Source organism: Heteronotia binoei, chromosome 21 (assembly GCF_032191835.1).
Source record: "Heteronotia binoei isolate CCM8104 ecotype False Entrance Well chromosome 21, APGP_CSIRO_Hbin_v1, whole genome shotgun sequence".
NCBI classification, from domain to species: domain Eukaryota; kingdom Metazoa; phylum Chordata; class Lepidosauria; order Squamata; family Gekkonidae; genus Heteronotia; species Heteronotia binoei.
The window spans coordinates 52,312,117-52,338,739 of record NC_083243.1 but is presented as its reverse complement, the minus strand read 5'-3'; the positions used below and the strand labels follow the sequence as shown (position 1 = coordinate 52,338,739).

General features: G+C 44.1%; 2 protein-coding genes across 2 annotated transcripts in view; one reads left to right on the top strand and one right to left on the bottom strand.

Moving 5' to 3' along the window:
* Positions 1 to 1,674, bottom strand: part of TGFB3 (transforming growth factor beta 3) — a 44,784-nt gene extending 43,110 nt beyond the window's left edge. The window contains exon 1 of the mRNA XM_060262218.1: positions 1,212 to 1,674. Within this exon, the coding sequence (XP_060118201.1) occupies positions 1,212 to 1,659 (448 nt within the window). The 5' untranslated portion in view covers positions 1,660 to 1,674. The remainder of the gene's footprint in view (positions 1 to 1,211) is intronic.
* Positions 1,675 to 5,885: 4,211 nt separating this feature from the next.
* IFT43 (intraflagellar transport 43) overlaps positions 5,886 to 26,623 on the top strand; it is a 67,335-nt gene continuing 46,597 nt past the window's right edge. Inside the window, exons 1-3 of the mRNA XM_060262480.1 lie at positions 5,886 to 6,016; positions 8,838 to 8,918; positions 22,658 to 22,725. Of these exons, the coding sequence (XP_060118463.1) occupies positions 5,984 to 6,016; positions 8,838 to 8,918; positions 22,658 to 22,725 (182 nt within the window). The 5' untranslated portion in view covers positions 5,886 to 5,983. The remainder of the gene's footprint in view (positions 6,017 to 8,837; positions 8,919 to 22,657; positions 22,726 to 26,623) is intronic.

Here is a 26,623-nt window from a genome sequence, read left to right as displayed (position 1 = left end):
TTCTAATTCTACATAACCTCTTTTTTTCTATATATCTCCACCCTCCCCACCCCCATATACTCTTGTCCTGGACAGGGTTTTGCATCCCAGCTCTTGTCATCCTCTCTTGTTGTTGCTTTCTGCACCCCTCCCTCAGCAACATTTGGCCACATCCTGCTTTCCACCCCCACACTGATCTGCTGTAATTCAAGAACCCATGAGGACACCTAATGGCAGCAAATGGGAATGTGGTTATTGCCAAAATCTCACAGCCCCCAGATGATTGGAAAACCTGCCCATGCTCCCTCCGCCTTAGCCAAGATTCCAGGCCTAGCTTTGAAATTCATTTACTGTGGGCCCAAATAGCAGATATGAAATAACAAATCACTGCACCAAGATCACACAGACCATACGCAGATCCTCCAGAGCCACAATCCCCATATATATTACCCATTAACGACTTCCACACACAAACACTTTAAACAAAAAATTTTTTCATCCCTTCACTCAGATGTTTTCCCCATCCTCCATAATTTGGACACACAAGTGGACATTACTAACTGGTAGCCCTTTAGGAAATGGAGATGCACCGAATAATGCACATGAGCATCCATGACTCTTTCTGAAGGCAGACGAAGCATCTATTGTTTTGCGCACAATATGTACACAGACCTCTTCCTCATGTAATATAATACCTTTTATTTATATGTACCTTTTATGTACAGAAACATGCACACAGCCACAACAAAGATGCACATGTATGCCACTTAGACTCCATGGTCTTCTGTACACCACGTGCAAAGACACTGATGCAGCGGGTACCGTATTGGGCAACACTGGCCAATCTCTTTCCTAGACCGAGCTTTGCATCCTAACATGAAGCTTGCCAAGACATGCCCCCTTTCAGCGGCCCTGTCCGGGAATTTCTGTCTCAGCCCCCTGGAGACCAAGAGGCACAGGAGAAACGGGATATTTAATCAAGTCCTGAGCCTCGAAATGAGGTTCAAAGTTCACCTCCCCCAAGAATCCAAAGGGCACTCTCGCTCAGCTTCAGTTCCTCGGGTGTAAAATGGAAATCCCCCCAAGTACGCAGGCCCTGTGTCACCTGACCTTCTCCCCCCCCCCCCACCTTCCCTTTCCCCTTCAGGTGGCTCAAAGTTCCAGCGGGCACACCCCCACAGACCTGCGCATGGCATCAATGGCACTTCAGGAGCAGCGAAAGAAGGACTTACTGTGCTCCGGAAGGCCCTGGATCATATCAAACTTGTAGATCTCCTTGGCATAGTACTCGGACTCGGTGTTGTCCTGCGAGCAGCTCTCCTCCTTCTCTTCCTCCATCTCCTCCAGCAGCTCCCGGGTGCTGTTGTAGAGCGCGAGGATTTGGTAGGGCACGTGGCTCGGCCCCACCGTCTCCGGGGGGCTGGTGAGGCGCAGCTTGCTGAGGATCTGGCCCCGGATGGCCTCCACCCGCTTCTTCTTGATGTGCTCCAGGTCTAGCGTGGTGCAGGAGGAGAGCGCCAGGCTGACGGTGGCCAAGCTCAGGAGGCAGAGGAGCAGCAGAGTCCTTTGCAAGTGCATCTTCAGGCACGGGGCGGGGACACCCCCCGGGGGGAAGCGCGCACGCGATGGGGCGCCGCCGCCGAGGATCCTGGCCGAGGGGCGCTTGGCAAGAAGGGGCATGAAGGAAGGGGGCAGCTAGGGAGCAGCGAGGGGAGCACTTCTAGGAGGCGCCGGCGGGCAGGAGGAAGCGGGTCGGCGCCTCGCCTCGCCGGGGTCCCTCTCCATGAGTGCCGGCGCAGGCCAAAGCGAAGCGGCGGCGGCGGCTTGGTTCGCCGGGGCCAGGAGAACCTGCCAGCTTGGGCGGCCCCGTCTGCGCTCCGAATTCACGCTGCGCCCGCCAGCTCCCCAGCCAGGCGTGGCGGAGGCGCAGCCGGGAGCGCACGTGCCAGGCGGGCCCCGGAGCGCACTTGCGGCGGCCGCCGCGCCCCACTCATGCCTCCCGCGGGCTTGGCATGCCCCTGGGGACGCGAGCAGCGCCCGAGCGGACTCGCCCCTCAAGAGCTACGCCTCGGCTTCATGGAGAGACGGGACGGGACGGGACAAGACGAGAGAGCCCCGGGAGCGCCTGGCCTCCTTCCTCGCCTCCTCCCCGGTCGCGCAGCTGGAGGTGGACCCTGGCCCCCTGCTCACTCGCCTGGGCTCCGCCGCCGCCGCCGCTCCTGCTGCCCAGCTCCTAATCGCTGGCTCACAGCACACACTGCCTCTCTCTACTCCTCTGCCTTGAAATTTTATACCTCCCTCCCATGACGTCTCTGAGACCGGGACGGGGAAAGGGGGAGCCAAAGAGGGTTCTCCAAGCCCAACCTTCGCATCCAGCACAGTTTTAATGTGTTCAACAGGCGCGTCTTGTGGAAAGGCCGGGAGGGAGCGAGGCTGGGAAGGGAAGAAGCTCACACACACGCACACACACTCTCTCTCTCTCGATTACTCCTCGATTTCTCTCTCTCTCTCCAGGCTGTCAGCTCTTGCTGAGCAACTGTGGGCTGGAGCATTGGGGTGTGCTGCGCGCCAGATCACGTTAAGGAACCGGGGGCGGGGGGGTGATGAGCCACAGTGAGTTCCCGATCTGCTTTGCGTCCTCTCGATTAGACCTCTGGCCAACATACCTATGTTCTTCAATGGCGGGAGGGGAGACTTCTGTCACGGTTTGTCACTAACACCCGCAAGTCCAGTGTTCAGTGCCCACAAGGGCGAGTAACGCGGAACATGCTGAACACTATACCACCACATACTTGGGAGTCAATCCCACTCATCTCGATTTACTTCTCGCTGTGCTGTTAAGCACTGCAGTCCTGCTCCGCCGACAGTGAGCTCTACTAGAATTGGGGGGCGGGGGGAGGGCCTCGGGTGGCTTGTAGGAAAAGCCGGCCTCTTTCAACGGGAGCCCGAGTCCGGGTTCTGTGATGGGAGCGATGAGAGATCGTCTCCTGCAATTCGTATCTTTTGTCGCCCAGCCTCTGCTTCGGGCGCTGCTGTTGCAAGATGCTGCCAGCCTCAAAGTCCGCCATTACGCGCCCCAAGGCTCCAGCTGGGTGAAAGTCAAGGGCTAATTTGAAAAAGTGGACTATACTCTAGATGCGACATTGACTTCTTCTTGCCGCTTCTTCCTCCCTGAAGTATTCGTCGTTGTTGAACAGCCTTCGAGGGGAATGCTGTGCGCATTGTTTAGAGAAGGCACGGGCTAGGTTGGACTGGGGCGAGAGACTGAGGCTTGTGCGCTCTTCACTCGTGATTGATACGGGCCCCGCTTCATTAATTTCACTTTTTTTTAAAAAAGGAGGCAAGGTGGCGAAGGAAAGCCGATGGCGCCCTCTGGCGGGCGAGATACGTCGTGCAATAGCTTCCAGAAAGAATTCTTGTTTACATTTTGCCAACGGCTAGTTTCAAAGAAAACATGCCCCTGAGCAGAAGAAAAAAGGCAAATAGAATGGGTTGGGTACATGGCACTAAAGGTTTCCTAATGTGATCTTCCCATCATGTAAGCAGTCTTCATAACTAGTACACAAATGGGACACCTGTTATAATAAGATGTATTGAAAGCTGTTTTCCTCCTTTCTCACTTTCTTATTCATCACTGAAAGGGCATCTGTCCTCTCCATCTCAAGATATGTTCATAATAAGAGGAGAAAGGTCATCTGATGAAAACTGGCCCTCAGTGCCTGTTACATTTGACATAAGAGTTGATATAAGAGCATTCCAAGATGAGCCCAGATCACTGCCAGGGCTACATGGAAAAGCAAGTGGGACCATTTTCTTCATAACAGAGCTGGACAAAAATTTGGAGAGTGGCAAGAAGAAACCAGGCCTTAAACTTGTGGGGATAGAAACTACAGGATGATGCAGAAAAAGTTCAGCTTTTATTTTTTATTTAAATAGTATTATTTCCCCAAGAAATCTATACAACACACATCAGTAAACACCATAGTATCCCTTACTTGACAATTATTTTTCTGGCCAACAAAATTCCACTACAAGTGCTAAGGACCAGAAGAAAGGAATAGACCAATCTGTATCTGACCAACTGCCAGGCTTTGCCCACCATCGCTAACAGGTTGGTGGATAACTGTGAAAGGAGCATTTCTGAAAGCAAGTGATCCCCATGAAGCTGGCAGGAGAAGTTTGGAGGCATCCCTTTAAAGCACATACATTTAATTTACATTATTATTTACACATATGTAAATAATATCCTCATCTCTATGACTCTTCATGAGAAAAACAAGTTTAAAAGTTAATCAATAAGGAATGGAGGTGGTGGCAAAAGTCATATGAAATAGAAAATTGCAATGTTTTATCCCTAAAATGAGTAGAGGGGCTCCCTCCTTCCTGACCAATGTTTTAATTGATGTTTTTAAAGTCTTTGTATGTATTTAAGTTTTGTCTTTAATGGTTTTAATGGTGTGGTTCGGGAGGGTTGTTTTTAATGGTTTTAAAATGTGGTTGTATTATGATTATTTTAATGTGTTAGTCACCATGGTGGCCATTGTGAAGGCAGTGTTATAGGATATAAATTTTGTAAAATAAATCAGTATAATACATTCTGTCCAGAAAGCCTTTCTTTCCCTCTCAGCAGTGTAGATTGACAGCATTTGCAGTTGCTCAGTTGTAACGACGAGAAAGTATTCTGCGCCCCCTTAGAGTCTCTCTTGTCTTCATTGCACTTTTGCAAGATCAAGCTGTGGCATTTAAAAAAGCATATTGGAGCTGAACAACCCCTGCTTCTAACCAAGAATTCTTGAGGATTAAATGGGGGGCAATAGATTTGGTGGAGGGGGTTTGATGAATAACTCCCTAGGTGTGAAAATGGCCCATTCAGGGTTTCCACCTTGTCAAATCTGGTTTATTTTAAAGCACATCTCATCAACCAGAGTTAGATTGCTGTGACCAGGGCTACATCCACACATTGTTGTATACTATCATTCTGCAATAATTCAAAACTGGATGTTTCTGTGCAGACAAGCCAAACCAGTTGCATATGATGACTATAGCCGAACAATAGTACAATATACAGTGTCCGTATTCAGCCCTGGGTTGCTGTGACTGGAAGATGGTGTGGTGAAGTAAAGAAGTGATCTGGAGATTATGGACTCATTAGATGGCCTTAGGCAAGCCTTTTACCTAATCTGCAACACTGGGATAATACGAGCCTACCTTTCAGGGTTGTTGTGAGGGTTACCAGAAGATAACACATGAAGAAGCCTTTTGAACATTGACGGTGCTATATAAATGCTAAATGTTATTAAATTGTTGGGCCAGATCTGTTCTTCTAAAGTAAACTGAGTACAACTTTGACTGGAATAAAACAATATGAAACAAACAAAGCAGCACAAGGCCTATTGGGGCCCTTCATGGTCCATTGTCAAGGTCCAGTTTATCCAGGCCCTAGATTTGTTCTTGTCAGCCACCAGCGAGCCTGCAGCAGACGTGGGCTATTGCACCCTTCTTAAATCTTTGTTCGCGAAGCCAAGCCGAGAGAGAGAGAGAGAGGTTTGTTCCTGGATTAAGAGAAAATGGAGACGGCTGACATAGGACGATTCCCCTCACTCTTCTTGTAATCAAAAATCTATTCCTTGTTTTATAAAAGATCCTGGATACCAAAACCTAAAGCAGCTCCAGACCAAGTTTTACCTACGGCTCTGGATAAACTAGACCTTGAAAACGAACCATGAAGGGCCCTAGTAGGCCTTGTGCCGCTCCTTTTGTTTCATATTGTTTTATTCTGAGAAAAAAAATTACTTCAGAAGACCCTCAACAGCATATCCTCGAGTGGCTGCATCTTACGCCGTACAGCTTCTTTTCCTTCCCCGGAACGGTCCCTTCCTGAATTGGGTCCAGCGAAGGCGGCGTTCACTTTAAGGGTTGCTATGGACGCGCGGGCGTTAGTCCGGAAGTAAGTCGCAGTTCTCGGGAGGACCCGCCCCATCCTGCATGCAGCTAGGCCTGCGGGATGGACGATGAGCCGCGGAAGGGGGCAAGCGCGGTAAGAGCGATGCCATTCGGGCGCGGAGGCCTGGGCTGCACAACTGTCCGCGAAGGCCGCGTTGCCATGGCGACGCAGGGGCAGTTGCATGTTCAACGGTCCGCCAACGTATTTTCTCCGCTCGGCTAATACACAGCCCTCCCCCCGCCGACAGCCCTTCCTTCCTTTGGGCCATACCTCCGAGGGGGTCATGGCAAACATGTCCTCGTTTTTGGGCCCCCGCCGGGCAAGTTTCGTAAAAACACGTAACTTTGATTGAGGAAAGGCCGGGTCACTGTGAGCAAAGCGGTGGAAAATCACCGGCTTGGAGGAAGGGGCCTCTCTCGTCTGTTTGGAAGGGACACGGAAGACGACCCCCGCTTCCTAGCCTGAGAGAAGGCTTCTGCCCAGCCCTGGCGTCTCCCGTCCCGTCCCTTACCGGGCTGTAATAAGGAAAGCCCCTATGTGATGGAGTTTGATTTTGAAGGAGCCCTGAAACGTTCAGGAACTCTTTGGGGAGCGTGAGCTCCATGTTAAGCAAAAGCAGATGAAGAGTTAAGAGCATAGTTCATCTAGTCCAGCATGCTTTCTCGCATAATGGCCAACCAGTTCCTCAGGATGGCCAACAACAGAGCAGAGAGGCTGTGGCTTTCTCCTGATATTGCCCTTGGCACTATTATTTAGAGGTTTACTGCCTCTGAATGTGGAGGTTCCCTTTAATCACCATGGCTAGTAGCCACTGTTAGCCATATCCTCCATAAGCTTGGGAAATGACTTTGTGAAAGACTTGTATTGCTTTCCAATAAAATATTGGGATCCCATGCGCTGTACCTATGCCTTGTGCACTCACAGTGTTGGAATGAGGATCTCCCCAGTTTCATGAAGCACCTTGTTTTTTCCCCCCTTGTAGTTGAGCACTTTGAGGCTTATTCTGTTGAGCTGCAACTTGCAAAAGCTGCTACAGGGCTCAGATGAAAGGTGTCTCAGATCTATTAAGGAGAATATGGGTGTGATGGTCCAGTAAATGCATTGTGTGTCAAAAGGTCACAATAAAAGCACGGGGGGGGGGGGGAGAATGTAAATGGTGAAATGGCCTTTTCCCTCAGAGCCAGTTTGGTGTTGTGGTTAAGTGTGTGGACTCTTATCTGGGAGAACCTGGTTTGATTCTCTACTCCTCCACTTGCACCTGCTGGAATGGCCTTGAGTTAGCCATAGCTATGCAGGAGTTGTCCTTGAAAGGGCAGCTACTGTGAGAGTCCTCTCAGCCCCACCTACCTCACAGGGTGTCTATTGTAGGGGAGAAGATATAGGAGATTGTAAGCCGCTCTGAGTCTCTGATTCAGAGAGAAGGGCAGGATATAAATCTGCAATCTTTTTCTTCTTCAAAGCCCAGTGTTGTGAATTAATTTTGTTCTGAAGCTCTTGATGTACTATCCTTATTGGCCTCTTTAGCCAGCCTTGTATTCCATATATTTTAATCTGAGGTATATAATTTGGGCCTGTTTACAAAATTTACAGGCCAGCAAGATGAATCTCTCACTGTCCCACAATTGGACCTATTTCCTGGTTTTGTTGCCAACTTGGGACAACAAAAATGGGCGGCTGTGTTTGGCTGGTGGGTTACAAGTTGCTATAATAATTATAAGGTTCTTTCTGGATTTTTTGTTTACCCCAGGTGAAAAATTATTCCTTCATTATTTTTTATTTATTTAATAAACTTTACACTTGCAGACTTAATAAAATACTCCTGGGGTGGCTAGTCACAGGGGTCTCCATAGATTTTTGTTCCTTCCCAGCAGCCCTACTACTAAATGCTTCTTTGTCTGAGCCTCCCTACCTGTTTTTCCATGTCACCCTCGGCTGCCCTTTTTGTCCCTCCCCTGTTTCTGGTAGAATGCTTCCCTTCTGAGATCAGGGCCCTGCAGGACTTGTTACAGTTCAACAGGGCCTGTTAAACAGAGCTGTTCTGCCAGGCCTTTGGTGGAGACTGTGGATGCTCAACCATCTTGACCTTCCTTGCCCATAGCACCTGCCTCAGTGCCCTCATATGCTGTTTTGCTCCCAAGAGTGTCAACAAGTCACTGTAATAAAATGAGGTGCTATTATCATTTGACCAACATCTTGCAGGAAGCACTGTGGACTGACTTGAAACTGTTTGTTCTAGTTGCCATCTTGTTTCTATTTTAAATTTGTTTTTTAAATTATATGTTTTAATATTTATTATGTTTCTTATATGTTATAACTGCCCTGAGCCCACTTGTGGGGTAGGGTGGGATATAAATCTAATAAAATAAATAACTACTACTTCCTCTGTTAATAAAGTGTTCCTTCTTTGCAATCTCTTCACCCCCACCCAGTGGGGAGCCAGTTTGGTGTAGTGATTAAGTGTGCAGACTCTTATCTGGGAGAACCGGATTTGATTCCCCACTCCTCCACTTGCAGCTGCTGGAATGTCCTTGGGTTAGCCATAGCTATACAGGAGTTGTCCTTGAAAGGGCAGCTGCTGTGAGAGCCCTTTCAGCCCCACCCTCCTCACAGGCTGTCTTTTGTGTGGGAGAAGATATAGGCGATTGTAAGCCACCCTGAGTCTCTGATTCAGAGAGAAGGGCGGGGTATAAACCTGCAGTCTTCTTCTAGTGCCAGATGTTTGTGTCCTTCTCAATCTCATGTTACTGTCTCCTGAATTACAGGGAAGAGGATGATGCTCTCATTCACTTCTGAGAGCATGGCTTTCAGAGCCATGTGTGAATTGCTTCAGAAACTCATGTGCATTCCTTGGTCAGAGTTTGATAGTCCCTGCCATTATGTATAATTCTGAAGTTCCCCTTTCCATTTTGTGCAGGTAAAGATGGGCCGACGAGCTCAGCAAGATTCCTACTCAGAGGAAAATCATCTCAGCCAGACCTACTCTTCAGCTGGAGAGGTGGGTGCAACTAGCTTTGATTCACCATTCCTCCACTTGCAGCTGCTGGAATGTTCTTGGGTTAGCCATAGCTACTGGTCAACTTGCTTTGTCAACTTGCTTGCAGCTCAGGGGCTTAATTTTCAGCTGAGAAATTGGAACATGTTGAATCCAAGATAGAAGCCTGCTCTAAATTTTAGTTGACAATCTGGATCCTAACTGTGCATGAGATGGGCTCCTTTTGTTTCTCTTGTTCTGCCAGACCATGTGTTCTAGAGCCTGGCTGCTATGTTGATAGATCTGTATAGCTCCACCAGCTACATAACATCGTCATGGAGGAGTGGAAGAGGACTCCAGTGGCAACCTGTGAAGCTCTGGTGAACTCTATGCCCAAGAGGGTTAAGGCAATGCTGGAAAATAATGGTGGTCGCACAAAATATTGACACTTTGGGCCCCATCTGGACATTATCACTTAGGGGTGTACTCACTTTTGTTGCCAGCAGTTTAGACATTAATGGCTGTGTGTTGCGTAATTTTGAGTGTACAGCACATTTACACTGTTATACAAGCTGTAGACTCACTACTTTGCATTGTAGCCAAGTGTCATTTCTTCAGTGTTGTCACATGAAAAGATATACTTAAATATTTACAAAATGTGAGGGGGTGTACTCACTTCTGTGACATACTGTATGTTACCAAGTGGTTTGTAGGAGAGCAATGCCACCAGAATTGCTTGCAAATGCAGATAAGCTTTTTGCAGTTGATAATTTATCAGTGGGTACACATAACCACTTGGTAAACTGATTGTTTGTATATTCCTGTTGAGGGGAAGGTTATTGCTCTCATGAATTTCAGGTCGGATGCGGATGTGTCATGAAATTATTTTCTCTTGGCATGATGTAACAGACCTGCCATATCATTTATAGAATTGTCTTTTCTCCCCCTCCAGATGTTTCACCTTTGGAACTAAAGCTTCTTTTTCTTTCCACTCAATCACTTTATTGTATGGTCCAACTGACTTTGTTCAGCTGTATGATACAATTAATTGATTAAACTATATACAAATATTATGTATCAACAAAATTCCTTCAACAGCCAGGGTCTAGAGCAGTGGTGTCAAACTCATTTGTTATGAGGGCCAGATCTGACATAAATGAGAACTTGTCAGGCTAGGCCTAGATAGCAGAGATATAAACTTTATAAAGGACAGACAAACACAATTAAAGATTTTTTGTTTAAAAAAACCTTAAAATATGCTTAAAACATTAGCACTCATTGGTCTTAAAGGTGCTTTCTTTGCATTTCTCCCATGGGATCCAGGGAACTGAACAAAGGAAGATCTGGTTCTTTCCTGTCTTCCCCAGGAGCCAGGATGAGGAGGAGTCTCAGCTAATAGAAGACTTGGCTCAGTAGCTCTGCTGTGCGATTGTGATAGCCTGACAAAGCAAGTTCTTCCTTCCCTCCCTTCCTCCCCAAGGGAGGAGCCTCAGTCAATGGAGAAAATAGAGGTTTTGCTCTGTAGCTCCTGTGCGATTGAGGAAGCCTTGCAAAAAAGCTGTTACACAGAAGGAAGCAAGAGAGAGGGAGAAGGAAGCAGATGACAGCCAGTTGCTTGGGGGCCTGATAGCCCTTCGGGGACCTGATTTGGCCCCTGTGCCAGATGTTTGACACCCCTGAAGAGTATATGGCAACACTTCTTTAAAAGGCTGCTCTTTTATTAGGGTAGATGTTATTTCCAGCAAGAAACATTGTAACTGCATCTTCCACTGAACTGAACAATCAGGTCAAATAGCTATGAGAGAGGCAATAATTTCTTTTGTTGTAATTCTGTTATAGTACTAACATGGCCAGCATCTAATTCCCTGCCACCCTAGCTTCTGCTTTCTCTTGACTTCATTTGTAACTGAACTTTCACCTTTGAAAGCCTGTAGACAAACCGTGGCATGTCCTTGGCTTTCTTTCTCTATGTGCAGCTTGACTGTGCCCCTGTGAGATTCAGTCCTGTTTATACCAAATGTAAAATGTTGCCAATGTGATTGGTCAAAACATTACAGTCAGTAAAGGATCTGAGACGGCTGTGACAGACTGTTCTTAGAGTTTGTGAATTTGCCTGTACTGGATTGTGGGGGAGAAAGTGTTTTGTTTATCTGCCATGTTGTAGGTTGCCCTAAATAAATCCCATCGTACTGTGTAGTTGTATTAATGATATAAAAATGGACAGTTGCACAAGAATTGCACCAAGAATTCTTAAAGAACATGATTGTAAATAGGCTTATGTAAATCCTTGCTGATCTTTGTTGATGCAAGGGAGTGTGCAAGACCAGGCTATCTTGACCAAGATATAAATGCCACACCATAGTGAAGGGAGAATTTCTAACCAGGACTGTTCAAAGCAATGTGGTATGACGTCTTGATGTTGTCAGTGTAGATGTTGCAGGTGTGAACAAGGCCAAGTAATCTTTCTATACAATGGCCAAAGGTAAATGAATAAACATAGGTAAGCCCTTAGTGTGAAGCAGGAAGATAAAGGCTTGTGGTGTTCTTTCCTTGCATAAATACACTCCAGCATGGGATGCTGTCACTTCTTGTGTTTTTACATTCATGACACTTTTTCTCTTCTGTTCTCTTCTCTTTGCTGATTCAATTCTAGGAGGAAGACACAACAAAAAAGGTAGAATGTTCTTGAGTAGATGGTTAATATGTTGAGTTTTCTGAGAGCAGTTATGAGGCCTAACATTAATGGTGAAGTTTTTCTTAAGGGGTACTCTTGCACTGAACAATTGCAGCTTACAGCAGAAGCACTTCTTTGCTCCTGTTGCAGACATTAATCTTCACAGTTTCTTATCTCTCCATAGTTTTTAATAGTATAATGGCAGTCTAGCAGAAGCTGAAAAGTTTTTGGGATGCCAAACCCTCTCTGAATATACAGGCATAATCATTTGCAAGCAGAATGAGAAACTTTATTAAACCAAAATTGGTCTTTTGTTTGGTATTTTATTTGCAGTTTCCAGTATGAAAGCACTACTTTAAAAGCCATACAGTTCAGCAGGAACCTCTTATGAGGAAAGCAGATTTGCTGTGTTGCAGTTTATTGGTGACTAATGGGGAGCCTGCAAGGAATTGTGGAAAAGGAGAACAGTTTGGAAATCCTTCCCCTTGCACAGATCTTATACATTCTCAGGGACTTGAAGATGCAGATTTTCTTTCTCCGGCTCATATATAGTATATATTATATAATATATGCAGGTGGCAAAATGAGGCCACCTGCAGACAAGGTAAGGGGGTCTACTATATATTATATACTATATATTATATATAATATATAATATAATAATTATATAATATATAATATAATATATAGTAGACCCCCTTACCTTGTCTGCAGGTGGCCTCATTTTGCTTCCTTGTGACTGAAATGGGGGTCAGCTTCTTTACTGTTATAGAGATACTAGTGCATTGTTGTACATTAGCACTAACTTTTTTCTGTCTTGAAATTCTCCTTGTACCAGTTCTTTAGAGATCATTATTGTATTGAATCAGGCAATGTAGGTTTGATATTTGATCCCTGTACTAGAGCCTGCAATATGTTCATTTTTTCAGGATGCTGGTATTCTTAGAATTTAAAAACAGCAAGAACAGTATCATTCTAGTCTTCTACTCATGTAGAAAAAACCCAAAAATGTGTGTCCAGCTTCTATAGCAGGGGTGTCAAACTCATTTGTTTTGAGGGCCAGATCTGACATAAATGAGACCTTGTCAGGCCAGGTCATGTCAGGCTGGGCCATGTGTGTACCTATTTAATATTAGGTAGCAGAGATATACACTTTATAAAAAACACAACCACAATTTTTTTTTAAAAAAAACCCTTACAATATGATTAAACATTAGCACTCGTTGGTCTTAAAGGTGCTTTCTTTGTATCTCTCTCATGCAATCCAGGGAATTGGGCAAAGGAAGCTCTGGCTAATACCGTCCCTCCCCGGGGGACCAGGAGAGGGAGGAGCTTCCACCAATAGAAGGAAGAAAGGCTTGGCTCAGTAGCTCTGTTGTGCGATTGAGAGACACTGGCAAAGCAAGCTATCCCCTCCCCTTCCTTACCAGGGGAGGAGCCTCAGCTAATAGAGAAAATAGAGGCTTTGGTCTAGCTCCTGCGCAGTTGAGAAAGCCTGATAAAGCAAGCTGTGATGCAGAAGGAAGCAAGAGAGAGGGAGAAGGAAGCAGACAGCAACCAGTTGCTTGGGGGCCTGATAGAGCTCTCTGAGGGCCTGATTCGGGCCGGGTCACATGTTTGACACCCCTGTTCTATAGCCTCTATAGAATATACTTCTAACATGCAAACAGAAATCAGTGAAATTTAAAAGTTCTTAACTTTGAACAGTTCCTGTTACTTTTGCAGCTGGGGAACTTTAAAAAAAACCTCCATTACTAGTTCTGCTCGCCTCCCTTTGTATCCTGCAAAGGGTTCCAAACCTCTGGTCCCCAGAGCCCTTGCTGGAAGTACTCTCTAGTTACGTGGTATTGACTCTTCTTGACTCCCAGCTGCTAAATCTCATGGAAATAAAGGAATGGTATTCTTTTTGGATATGAGCGTTTGTTGCTGTGGTTGCTAGAGGAATTTTTTGCAATGAGAACAGGGGGGGGAAGGTGTCCCTGACACAAAATTTCTGTTACAATGTGAACCTCTTCTGATAAGTATTTCTGAGAGTTCTCCTCCACCCTTGTCTGTACAATACTCAAAACTTTAAAAACTTATACACTTACCCTATGCAATTCCTTGGTGCTTGGCCAGGCTTGAAACATTTGTAATCTTTAGTCATTTTTCCTTCTTGGCCCTTCCCAACTCCCTGGTCACTCTTTATGCTGTTTCTATGAACTCCCTTTGGGCCAGAGACTTGAATCCAGGCTCTTCTGTACTTGGCATGCATTTCTCATCTGTGGAGACAAAGGTAGCTTCTGGCTGACTGAATATAATAAGCTGGCATTCTGACTGGAGACTGCTGCACCTCATGACAAGAGGCGCTCTGGCCTCTTGACTTCTGCAGAACTTGACCTGTGTCCAGTCAGGTGGCTGTGTGTCTTTTAAATCACTCTTGCCTCTGGGACAAATTGGATGCCTTACAAAGTAGGTGGTGAAGCTGAACAAAGAGACAAACTGAGTTGTGTTGTGAAGAACAAAACCTGGTTGATGAGCTGGAAGAATTTGAATAAAACTTACCTTGAGACTGCAGAAGCAAGGAAAATGAGACCCTGACCTCTTTCACCAGCCAGAAGACTGTGGACTGCTGAGAGGTTGTACCATCTCCATCCAAGCAAGAACACCAGAAAGAAAAGATCAGCTTAGCCTCAATTGATTAACAATTCTTTTTGATATTGTCAGAACAATCTCCCCCCTCTTTCTTGTCTTTCAAGTACTCTTCCCTTGTGTCTCTTCTGTTTTTAGGTTGTAAGTGTGAAGTTAAGGCCTATCTTGATTAAACTGAGCAGTTTTGGGAGACAGTGAATAAATAAAAGATGCAAAAGCCTGGATGTTTGTGTAAACAAAGAGTCAAGTTTTAAAATGTTGTATGCTGCATATACAAAAGGAATCCAGATCCAGTCAGATCACTGAATCTGTTGAATTAGCAGAACTTCTGAAGACTCTTCAGAAGACTGCTGTCCTTTTATCGTAAGTGCTTTGCTTTGTGCTTAACTTCTGATCAATTTGTGTGTCTGCTCTTCAAGGGCTGAATGTTGACCTATAGCAAATGCTACAGTTTACCAGTTGCAAAGATCAGACTCATCGGTACTGCTGGCTGCCCAAATAATATATCCTGGGTGGCTATTATTGCAGTTGTACACAGTGCACAAGCATAATTGTCCTATAATTTTCTCCTTTTGTTGAATACTTCTCAACCACTCATCCAAATTGTGTCCAGAGGATGTTTGGAAAACTCATGCATTTTAGACAGTATTTTTATGACATTATATGACACATCAAAAGTTTCTCACTTTATTATTCAAATGCTAAGATCATCCAAATCAACTTCAGTGCTTAGCTGCCTGTCCAAAAGGTGCATGTGTCCTCTTTGATATCAGAGGCAGTCAGAGGAGTTATGAGGTAACATCTTTGTCTTCCATACTCCACTAGAACATTAGAAAGGAGTACCCACTTGGTACCCAATAGTACTTTCAGCTCTTGGACAGTGAATGTCATATGTGGTGTAGTGGGATATATTGCTGGATTAGGACTGGGAAACCCAAGTAGTTCAAAGTATGGAATTAGCAAGTGGGTGCAAAGTTGTACCTGAGCCAGTTTTGGTTCTTGCTCTAGTCCAGGGGTGGCCAATGGTAGCTCTCCAGATGTTTTTTGCCTACAACTTCCATCAGCCCCAGCTGGCGCTGATGGGAGTTGTAGGCAAAAAACATCTGAAAAGCTACCGATGGCCACCCCTACTCTAGTCTAAGGAGTTTATTATGCACAGTTCTGCTTTTTCTTTGGGTTAGGTGGTAATTTATTTACGTTATTTATAGTCTACTTTTCTCACTTGGACTCAAGATAGCATTACACAGAGTGAGTTAATCTAACCAACAGGATGGGACAGTCAATAAACAGTGCAATAGGATTAGGGCTGTAGAACCAGCTAGAAATCTAGAAACAGAATTGAAGCAAAACTGAAATATTAACATGACAGATTAAATGATGCAAAATTACATAGTAGGATCCTACTTACAATAAGCTAAATATAGTAGTATAGACCACAGCCCTTAAAAATTTTATCCTAGTAACGTCGTGAATAATTTTGTACAGTGCAGCCCTGTTGCCTCTGTAGAAAAGCCCTCTTGAATAATTCAGTTTTGAATAGATTGATGAGGTCTTTACACAAGCAGTGTGACAGCACACTCAGATTTGCCTGTGAATGTATATTCAACGGAACCACAGACATAAATGTACATGATATCCATATTTGTTAACATGCCTTCTTACACCACATTTTAGATGTATGAAAGTCATGTGTGAAGCAACTCCTTCAGTGCTAGCATGTTTCAAAATTGCTATGTACTTTAGTATAGGATAGAATGAAATTAATTTCTTATGAGCCTTGCCATGGTGGGAACTGTCCAACCTCTGCAGTACTACAGTTTAGCTGTTATCTTTTTAGCCCTCAGCTTGCTGTAAACAAATCACCAGGATTGTATTATGGAGTATAAGATCTGAATGTGAAAACATGCCATAGACATGTGACAAATCATGTGCTTGATTCACTAGTACCATCTGACTTAGCAGCATACCACTCAGAAAGTTGTAGTTCATCCATGCTATTCACTAAGCCAGGTCTAAAGATTAGGCTCTTGAGGCTGTCTTGAGTGCTAAATTATCTTTCACATACATTGAGGAGACCTTGAACTGTAATATGGTACTATGTCCTAGTTGACTTTGATGGCATCTTCCAACAGAGGAGAGTAAGGACAGCAGCAAGCATTGTGTGTTTTACTTGCATCTCTTAGAATGGATTCACGTGTTTCTTCACCCAGTTGCCTGCAGAAGTGCTGGACTTCCAGCTGTTCCCTTGGAATACGGCCAAATTCTCCAGTTGGAATCTGAAAAATGTAGCTGAACTCATGTTCCCTAATTAGGACAGCTTCCCCAGTATTAGCTCTTGCCTCATTCACCCTGGAGCTCCCCGAGGCTTTCTCTTCAGCTCCTGGCATCCTGAATAGATGCCTAGTTATTTTCAGCCTGCTGGGGTTATCTCTTGATCCTCAATAACATTTTTCATCATTCTCACCAAAATAACTCTCAAGCATCTGTATTTCCCAGCGCTTTTCATTTTAGCAGTTTATGCTGATGGTTGCTGAGTGCTGAACATAAACTGATGGGAAAGAGTTATATTAAAATTCTATTTCTGCACATTTGTTTCATTCTTTGAATACTTTCCACTTAAAAAGAGGGAGAGAAGCATGGCTTGAATGGGAATACAATTCTTCTAGGCCTCAAGGTGCAGGGTTGGATCAAGACTAAATTTTCAGCTAATGGAAAGCTGGAAAGCAACTTCCATCTATTCCCTCCTCCTGCTATATCATGCTTGATTTGCCCCTCACGCTGTTTCTAGGGGTCCCCAGGAATGGCATTTTGGGAAAATTAGTGGGCTGCAGTAGGAGGAAAGAGTCAGGGATGTTCTCATGAAAGTGCCTTCTATTCATGAAAAAAATTAATCCACCCTGTAGTGATAGCCCTTAGTATGTATGTACGGCATTCAAAGAATCTTAGGCAAATTCATGGATCTAGTTGTAACTATCAGCCAGAATGATTTAGTGGAATTAATACCTATGGTGAGAGGCAATCCCACTGATCCCACTTGTAGAGGGATAAGACACCAATTCTCATTACACCCTATTTGTGGGGCTCTCAATGAAAATAAGATGGCAGTAATATTGGTTAGGCAAAGCACAGCTTTTGAAGGGTTTAATTCTAGGTATGGTGAAATGGACTTTTATCAGGACAGGTGAACCTGTTGACCTGTCAGCACCATTTCATGTCTCTGTACCCTCAATGCTGGACTGCTATAATGTACTTTACATGGAACTGCCCTGGAAGTAAACGCAAAAACTTTTGACTTGTACAAAATTTGGCAGTTTGATTTTTATAACCTGTAGTTTGGCCATAAAACCTGTAGTTTGCACTTCCTGCTGACATGTTTCTCCATTCAATTCAAGGCATTGGTTCAGAACAGGTGATTTGCATAAAAGAATGTAGAGCTCAGTTTCATCAACATATTGAAGACATCCTATTCCAAAACCACGATTTCTCCCAGTGCTTCACATAGAAATTGAATAGCATGAGGGACAAGATTGAACCTTGAAGAACTGCACAAGTCAGATCCCATATTGCAGAAAATGTGACCCCCCACATCAACCTTCTGAGGGCCACTCTACATGGTAAGGCCAACACATGAGGGGTCTCAAGTAGGGTTGCCAATCCCAAATTGGGGACAGGGGATCCTCTGGTTTGGGGCCCCCACCCTGCTTCAGAGCTATCAAAATGGCTGCTGGGCACTCCATTATACCCTATGGTCCCCTGAGCCCACCAGACACCAGCCAGGGAGAGGTGTTCAAAAATCCCACTGGGGTGTGTGTATGGGTCCTCAGCCCCTCTGCTTGGCTTTAGCAGAAGGCAATGGTGGCTCAGAGCACAGAGCCCGCCAGACACCCCCAACTCCCTGTTCAGAGCACTAGGGAATGACTTTCAGTTCCCTTTCCTCTCTGCCTCTAGCTTCCTCTCTGCGTAACTGCAAGCTGCCAAGTAAAAACAGCTGTGTGTAAGCTGGGAGTATATATGCATTCTGCTCCCATAGTGCAGAATGGGAGCTCTCTTATTTGCAGCCAGCACTGCCTGTTGAGCTTTGGAGGGCCACTGTTGGTGTTTCCAGGGCTGCAGAAATCCATCCGCCCCTTACATTGACAATTAATTGATGCCAGTGTGTCTGCCTCACAAACCACTGGCACAAACTGCACAAATCTCTATAAACAACATGGCCATTCGTGGGAGACACAATTGCATGAACCAGGTGATTTTATTGATGAATTTAAGGTTGTGATGAGGTTGTGCCCATCCCTAATCCCACCACATTTAGGCTTTTAAGAAGAAGAGATTGGATTTATACCCCGCCCTTCACTATCTGAAGAATTCTCTGAGCAGCTTTTGATCTCCTTTCCCTTCCCCTCTCCTCAAAAGACACCCTCTGAGGTAGGTGGAGCTGAGAGAGCTCTGACAGAAACTGCTCTTGAGAGAAACAGCTCTGCAAGAACTTGTGACTGACTTAAGGTCACAGCAGCAGGTGCATGTGGAGAAGCAGGGAATCAACCCAAATTCTTCCAGATGAGAGTCAATGCACTTCTGCTACACCAAACTGGCTCTGGGAGATAACTTTACCTTTAGATATAGTAGTGATAGTACTAAATTATGGTGGTGATGATTGTGTTAGTATCCTTTTTCTTTGAGTAAAGACTGAGATGTTGTCTGGAGATGACTTGCATTGTGATTTTATGCACAGTAGCTGATGGTAGTACTTAAGGGATATTGTTGGAAAACTTGTATATAGAAGCATCAGAATACAGTATTGGGCACATGTATTACATGACTTCATGAGACTGTAAGGCATGTGTTAATATATTTGGAGGTTCAGTATAGAGTGGCAAAATATGTGTAGGGTCTTGTGTTTGTGTGCACATACGCCCATATGTGGTGTGCTTTCCTGAAACATCCAGTTCAAAATACTCCTTTTTTGGCACTGCAGACTCTTGGGTTTGGCATCTTAAGAATCTGGAGGAATCATTTAAAGATCAGAAAACTCAACTCGCTGCAACCCCTAAAGGCTTCACATTTTGTGACATAGTCATTCCAGTTGGCTGAGCTCTGTCACTTGCGGATGAGCCCATATAAGGAATCTGTTTCCTGAGTTTTGGGCTATTTGTCCCCTGCTCTTCTGCATCCCCTTTGCTGAAGAAAACTGGTATTTTGGAACTGCAGCTCTGCTCATTCCTTCCCCCTGTTTATTTTTGGAAAATGACTATTTTTGTTCCTCTTAGGGAGCTATGTTGGGTTATGCCCCCTCCTTCCAGCAGGCAGTAGCCCCCAGTGAGAAGTATTGTCCATTTCCCACACTCACAAATATAACATTAAGAAATGAGTTACTTATTCACCTGTAAGAGATCCTGGACCTTTTCCCCACAGTGCAGCTCCCCAAGTCTTTCAGAAGAACACTAAGCCTTCAAGCCATACTTTTGTTACCCCCCTAATGTGAAGTTTTCATTTTTTCCCTTAATTGGTCAGTGATGAACAAATCTAAGGAAGACCATGAATCTCTGCAGTTCCTGTGGTGTCATTAGAGCTCTTGAGAGCCTGTTAAAATGTGATTTAAAGCATGTGATAATTTTTACCTGTACCACTCAGGGCCATAAGTAGGAGAGCAAATATTAAGACCATTAGAACAGCTCAGTTGAATCATACCTTCTAATCTAACATCCTTTTCCAGCAGTGGGCAACCAGATCCTTCAGGGAACCTCATGAATAGGACATGAAGGCAATACTTTCCCCCATTTTTGACACATGATGTTAAAATGTCTCTAAATCCAGAGATTGTATTTAACTTTCATGACTAATAGCCACTGATGGACTAATCATACTTTCATTTATTTAATGCCATCACCAGATGGTAGAGAGTTCCATAAACAGAAGAAGTAATTTCCTTTATCTTGAATCTCTGGCCAGTTAGATTCATTGGATGATCCTGACATCTAGTATAATGAGATAGGGAGAATTTATATAATTTATCTTCTTCATGCATATTTTTAAATATTTTATTTTATTATTTTCTATTTATAGTCCGCCCTTCCCCAAATGTCTCAGAGCAGGTAACAACAATCAATACAGTTAAAATCAGATTCATATAATAAAACCATATAACAGTCTAAAAACAAACTCTAATTCTGCAGTTGGTGGTATCAGTTGCCTTCACTCCTCCCATACATCCCCCAGCTGGTATAAAATAAATGATCTCAACAGAGTTATTTCATCGGGGCCTCTGCACCAGGGAGGCCACAGTTTAACACAGATTAAAAACTCTGTCATGTTTTCCCTGAGTATTTTTAAGCTACAAAGCCACAAATGCTTTCCTCTTTCTTCAAAGGGAAGGAACTCCAATCTCTTAATCAAGTTGGTTGCCTTTCTTCCCCTAAAAATTTTCAGCTGACAAGAATTACACACAGTATTTCCAGTGTGGCTACACCATAAATTTATATAAGGGTATTGTGGCTCCAGCCATCTTATTTCCTTTCCTGATAATCCTCAAAAAGGAATTTTCTTTTTTGTCTTTGGCCACATACCTGCTTTGATTGAGCTATCCATCATGACCCCAGAATGTGTTTCCTGTGGAGTCACAGCCAGTTCACATCCATCAGTGTATATGTGAAGTTGGAATTCTTGGTCTCAGTATGAATCATGTTTGAATGTTGGTTATGTTTTGTTTTTGTTTTGTTTTTTGAGCCCTCATTGAACATGAAATGCATGGAAAGGAGTGGAAATTACCATTTAGGAGGCCTTATTAAAAGTTTCATGGTTAAAGAATAGTTGTTTACTAATGACCCAGTGCTTGCACAGGGGATTTACCTTTACCTTTCACCCCCCCCCCCCCCGCACAAAGGTACAGTACCAGCTATTGGAAATAAATGAGGAAAAACTATCACTTTCATCCGTGCTTGGGAGAACCCCCAGGCACCTGGCTGGGAAAAAGTACCAGAAATAGACCTTAAACCATTTCAGAAATACACTTCTCACAGTTCTGTTGTAGTGTATCTTTTTGCAAACATAGGAAGGCTTAGCAAATAGTAAGCTTCAGGGGCGTTTCTTTCCATTTCCGGCCAAACTTCTCTTACAAAATGTGGCATTAAATGGGCAGACAGGCTTGAGTATTAAGACTGGGAACCCAAAACAGACTTGGAACACTGGCTAAAATGTAGGAGCATTGTTGTTAAGGCCTGATCTGCAAGCACACTTCCTATTGGATTTCATAAAATCAGTGTTAACACAACACCTCAGGAGGCTTTCAAAATCAGTCACAAACACATGAATGCATGGGAACGGCTTTCATGAATTGACTTATGTGGTTCAGTGGTAACATCTAAATCCTTTGGTTTGGTTAGAATTTTAAAAGATCTGCCATTGGCAGAAATAGCCTTTCTATCTAGGCTGTTACTGAAAAGGAGCAAATCATGGAAAGGCCAAGGATTCTGTAGTCCCTTTTATTCTAGGCTCTGCAGGTTCTTAGCTTGTCTAACCAAGCATGAAGTGCCTTTTAATATGAAGCAAGCCAAGGCAATCTCTTCAGGGAGCTTCATGCAGTCCCTTGAATCCCTAAACACAAAATGTATGTTTTGTTTTTTTGAATGCATGGGCAATATATGTCTATTCAGCAATTTCAAACAAAGAGTGTTTTAGCTAGAGATGGTGCAAAGCTTTAATCAGAGGGATAATATTCTCTGAAAAGAGACACATACCCCAAACATTTTGGGCTAAAGAAACTTCTGTTAATACATTCTAGGGATTAAAAACTGGAAGCTCACTTAAGGTTGTCAGGATGCTGAATTTTCTACTTGGGATCAATTTCAGCTCTTTAATGGACAGTCAAAGTCCTGGCTTTTGTATCTTCTCCTGCTTTCTCTGTCTTCCTTCTGTTCTGGCCCCTTAATCCTTTTCCAGATATCCTGAACTGATTGTGAAAAGGCCAATGTTGCAATTATTGAATTATTGAATGTTTGCTGAACATTTGTGTTCATATTTCTGGATTATTCTGGATTTCCCCTTCTCTTTATTTGGGGACAGAATAAATGATGCTAGAGACAGAGCCAATGGCACCCTGTCTCTTTTCTGTAATGCCTGATGTAACCAGTGTGTGACATGAAGACATGGTGCTCATCTTTGTGACTCCCACCTCACAACAATAGTTAACTGGGGAGAGAGAGAGGAGATACTGAAAATACTGACATAACTACAATACTACAAAGAATGATTTAAAAGATACAGTCGTGCAACTCCATATTTTTTACAAAGTCTGGTTTAGCCTTCAGGTGTATTTTAAGCTTCTTGCCAGTTGTTAATTTCTAAAATCAGTGTAGATGAAATTGTGATTCTGTGCTGACTTTCAAGAGAAATGTAGTTGTATAATTTGGAACGGGGTGTGTGTGTATGTTTTCTGTTCATCATATTTCTTGTTTCCTTCTTTAAGGGTCCTCCATCTATACCAGCTCGCCGGCAAGGAGGATGGGCAAGCGATGCTGTTGTAAGTGCCTCCAAGTGAGTGGAAGAGTTTTATTTTCTTTCTCAAAAATGGTTTAAGACATGCAGTTGTATTCATCAGGACAATTCCCTGGAATAGCCAATATCTCCATAGCCATTGCCTTCCAAGTGTGCTTGCTGGACATTTCCTGGGGCAGATTTCTTATGACATTATAGACTCCAGAAAAAAATGCTCTTCCCAGACCATTTCTCTTTCGGTCAGTGTAACAAGGCAGGCAGAGGGTAATTTCAGACACCTAAGTTTCTGAAGGGATCATCTGCATCTCTTCTAGGGCTCAGGATTCATAATAAGGCTCTGACAAAAGGGGTGGCTGCAGCATCCTGGCATCTGTGGCACTGCCTGGGCTTCTTTGCCAGTTGGTCTCAATGCAACGTGTGGAAAGAGCTGTCCAGCATTGCTGAGTCCAGTTTCCACCTTCTACTGTTTCTACATGGTGGTAATATCTATGTGGTGGTGGTGGTGTTTGGGGGAAGGTACGAAAGTGTGTGCACTGCTGTGACATGTTTTTATACCATCAGTGAATTTTGCTGTCCAAATCATCACATGATTAAAGGATTCATACCATAAATCTAACAATCTCCTTCAAAAATGAAATTGGGAAGCCGTTACTGTACTGAACTGCTGCAGTAACAAGGTCTCAGGTCCACTAAGAGACGGCAGCATCCATATTATGTTCTGAAATAGCTTATATGTTTTCCAGTTGCAATAAATGCAGTGCAGTTCTTTGCACTGGCCAAGAAGGTAAGTTACCATGGGCTCTTCATAGTTTCCAGCTTGGTGCGCTATGTATACCTTCTCACTCTATCTCTGTCAGAATCAACCAGGACTTACTTATTTGGGATATTTCTATACCATCTCTTCATGAGCCTGCTTGAGGCAGCTAACGATTAAAACCACATCACAGTTTTAAAAACAAGCCATTAAAAACAGGAACTTGAACCAGGAACTTTTTTGCATGCGCATTGGTGCCCCTTATGATTAGTCTTAAGGCTGCAGGATGGAGGGATAAGTGGGGACAAGAGTGTCATTTCAATATTCATCATGACTCTCCCCCCCCTTTGGTGGTTCCAGTATGGATGCCATGATGACTAATGGTATGTTTCCTGGTGCCTACTTGTTTCTTCCCCTAAGCAAAGAGGCTGTCCTTGCATTTCTATACCTATTAGGACAAGGAGGTGGTTCAGAAGAGTCCAGCAGTCACACTTGGGTCCAGTTGGCTGCTCTCTCAGTTGATTTCTCTCTCAGCACTTGGGTCCAGTTGGCTTCTCTCTCAGCCCAAGAATGCTTCTTTTGTGGCACTCCTCCCTGAAGCAGCCCCTCACCACTCAGATTCACTGTCCTAGTAGCTGCCTTCTTCCTTCTTGTCTCATTTCCTTTCTACCTCTTTCCATCCTCTTTCTCCTCCCTTCCTCAGTTAATATGTGGTTTCCTCCCATTATCCCTTCCCTCTCTGTCATCTCATTTATTCCTGGCTCCCTTTCCAGTGCCCAGTCCAGCTTCTCCCATGTGACCTTTTTGTAACCAGTCACAGCCCACCATTGGCATTGTAGTTACACCCCCGTGTCTTGACAGGCTGACTTACATTCAAGTAATGACACACCACTCTCCCCCACTGCCATAGGGGCTGGAAGTTGTATTACCATTCCCACCAGCCAGCTGTTTGGTGGGCCAGAGCCAGCTTCTAGCTGCAGTACCACCTCCTCCTCCTCAGCCATCATTGCACTAGTCTCTTCCAAGTGGTGGCTCCCCCCAGGTGAGTTCCTGCTAACCAGCCCTTGAACTAGGCTGTGGTCATGCTGCCTGTTTGCTAAGGTCATGTATTCTGCTTTCCTTGGACAGTTGTCTCAGTTTTGATGCTGGGCCAGTGTATTACTCTGGACTGGCTTTAGTCTCTAGCCAAATATTCCTGGGATTCCTGGCAGTATTGGTGTTTGCACATTCAAGCAACTACTCAGCTTAAATGTGCCTTAGCTGCCTGGCAGAGACTCTTTAATCATTGCTGGGTGTCAGTTCTTCAACATAAACAGACCTCTCCTTTTCAGAAAGGGTTAATTTTTTTGATAGACAGGTAACAGTAACATGAGGATTTGTGTCAGATTCAGCTTACCTGGGTTTGACCAGATCTTTATACCCATCCAGGGCCATTACATAGCTCGCCAAAAGTAATAGCTCAAAGCCTGCAAAAAGCAATACAAAATATTTCTCACCCAGCCCCCCCACCAGACGGTGGACAGTTCAAGCAGTCTCTGCAAGAAGATGTAGGCACCAGTTCCTTCCACAGGGCAAAATGGTTACTTAAGATATTACAAAAGGATAGCAAAGCAGGCTCAGCCGCACTCCCCAGAGTTCCCAGAGCAAAGGCAAAAAAGTACCAAAGCATATGTAACACAGTAAAAAAAGGTAAAGGTAGTCCCTTGTACAGAGCCATCAAAAATGGCAAAGGCACTTGCCACTGAGACAAGGGTGGCAGAGACATGCGGTGGTAAAGAACCACTTTTGTCTCCAGTGGTGCTGCTCATATCCCACTGTATGGGTGGTAATGGCTGAAATGAGGAGCTTTTTAAACCAGAATCTGAAAAGTCAATGTGCACCTCTTTCTTCTGCCATGCAGTTGTCAAGAGAAAAATAAATATGCTCAAAATTCAGCTGTGAATTAGCTACTTTGTTCTGGCCAGTAAGCATGTTACCAGCTGTTGGGGTAGTGCTATTTCTAGTACTGCCACTGTTTCCATCTTGTTTCCTTTGTTCTCACTTCTTTCTAGACTTTTAAAAACCATGGACTTCACACTAACTTTGATTGACTAATTCCAGACTAATTAGTCTATTTCAGGAAAAGTAATCGGGTCTGGTGACACCTTGAAAACTAAGAAAGTCTTATTCCAGCACAATTTTTCATGAGCCCTGACTTGGATAGGCCAGCCCTGCCCAATCTTGTCACATCTCAGAAGCTAAGCACAGTCAGCTCTGGTCAGTATTTGGATGGGAGACCACCAAGTAATATGAGGATCACTACACAGAGGCAGGCAGTGGCAAACCACCTCTGAACATCTCTTTCCTTGAAAACCCTCCAGGGTCACCATTGGCTGCTGCTTGACAGAGAAAGAAAGAAAGAAAGAAAAGCTTTCATGGACTACAGCCTACTTCTAAAGAAGTAGTTATTTAGTAGTTACAGGTACTAGTTGATTAATTAGTTCATTAGATAATACTCATGCAAGGTAGGCAAGATTCTGTCCTTTAGTAGACCAATTCAGATCAGTATGAGAGGATGCAAGTTTGAAAGTTTCATAGACCTCTTGGACTGATTCAGGATGGAGCTAGATAGGCACATGAATAAAAAAATAAACAAAAAAGCTTCCTCATGTTTCATTCTTTTCTTTCCCCCCATTTAGGAATGTTCAGAACAGGATCAGCTGTCATTACATTGAGCTTCCCTACCCTTGCAGGTGGCATCCAATGAACTGAAGTAGGTCTGGGGAAACTCATAGTCTGATGGGTCACATTTTATATTCAGCCATCTCCAGGGTTATGGAGGGGAAGAAGAGAGCAAGACAAGTCTGCTATCTTTTGTGACAGGTTTGTGTTCAGTTTTAGTTTTAGCATGATGATCTAGGTTTAGCATCATGTTACAGTTCCATCCTGCTCACAAAACTTCTTGCGATATTTTAAAACAGGGGTGGCCAAACTGTTGTTTGGTAGCCACATGTGGCTCTTTCACACATATTGTGTGGCACTTGAAGCCCCCACCACCCCATCGACCAGCTTGGAGAAGGCATTTGTCTCTTTAAATCACTTCTCCAAGTTAGCCAGCAGTTTGGAGAAGGCATTTAAAGTTAAAGCTGCTCTCTTTCCACATCTCTCTTCATCCCCTCTCCCCCCATCTATTTGATTTCTTGC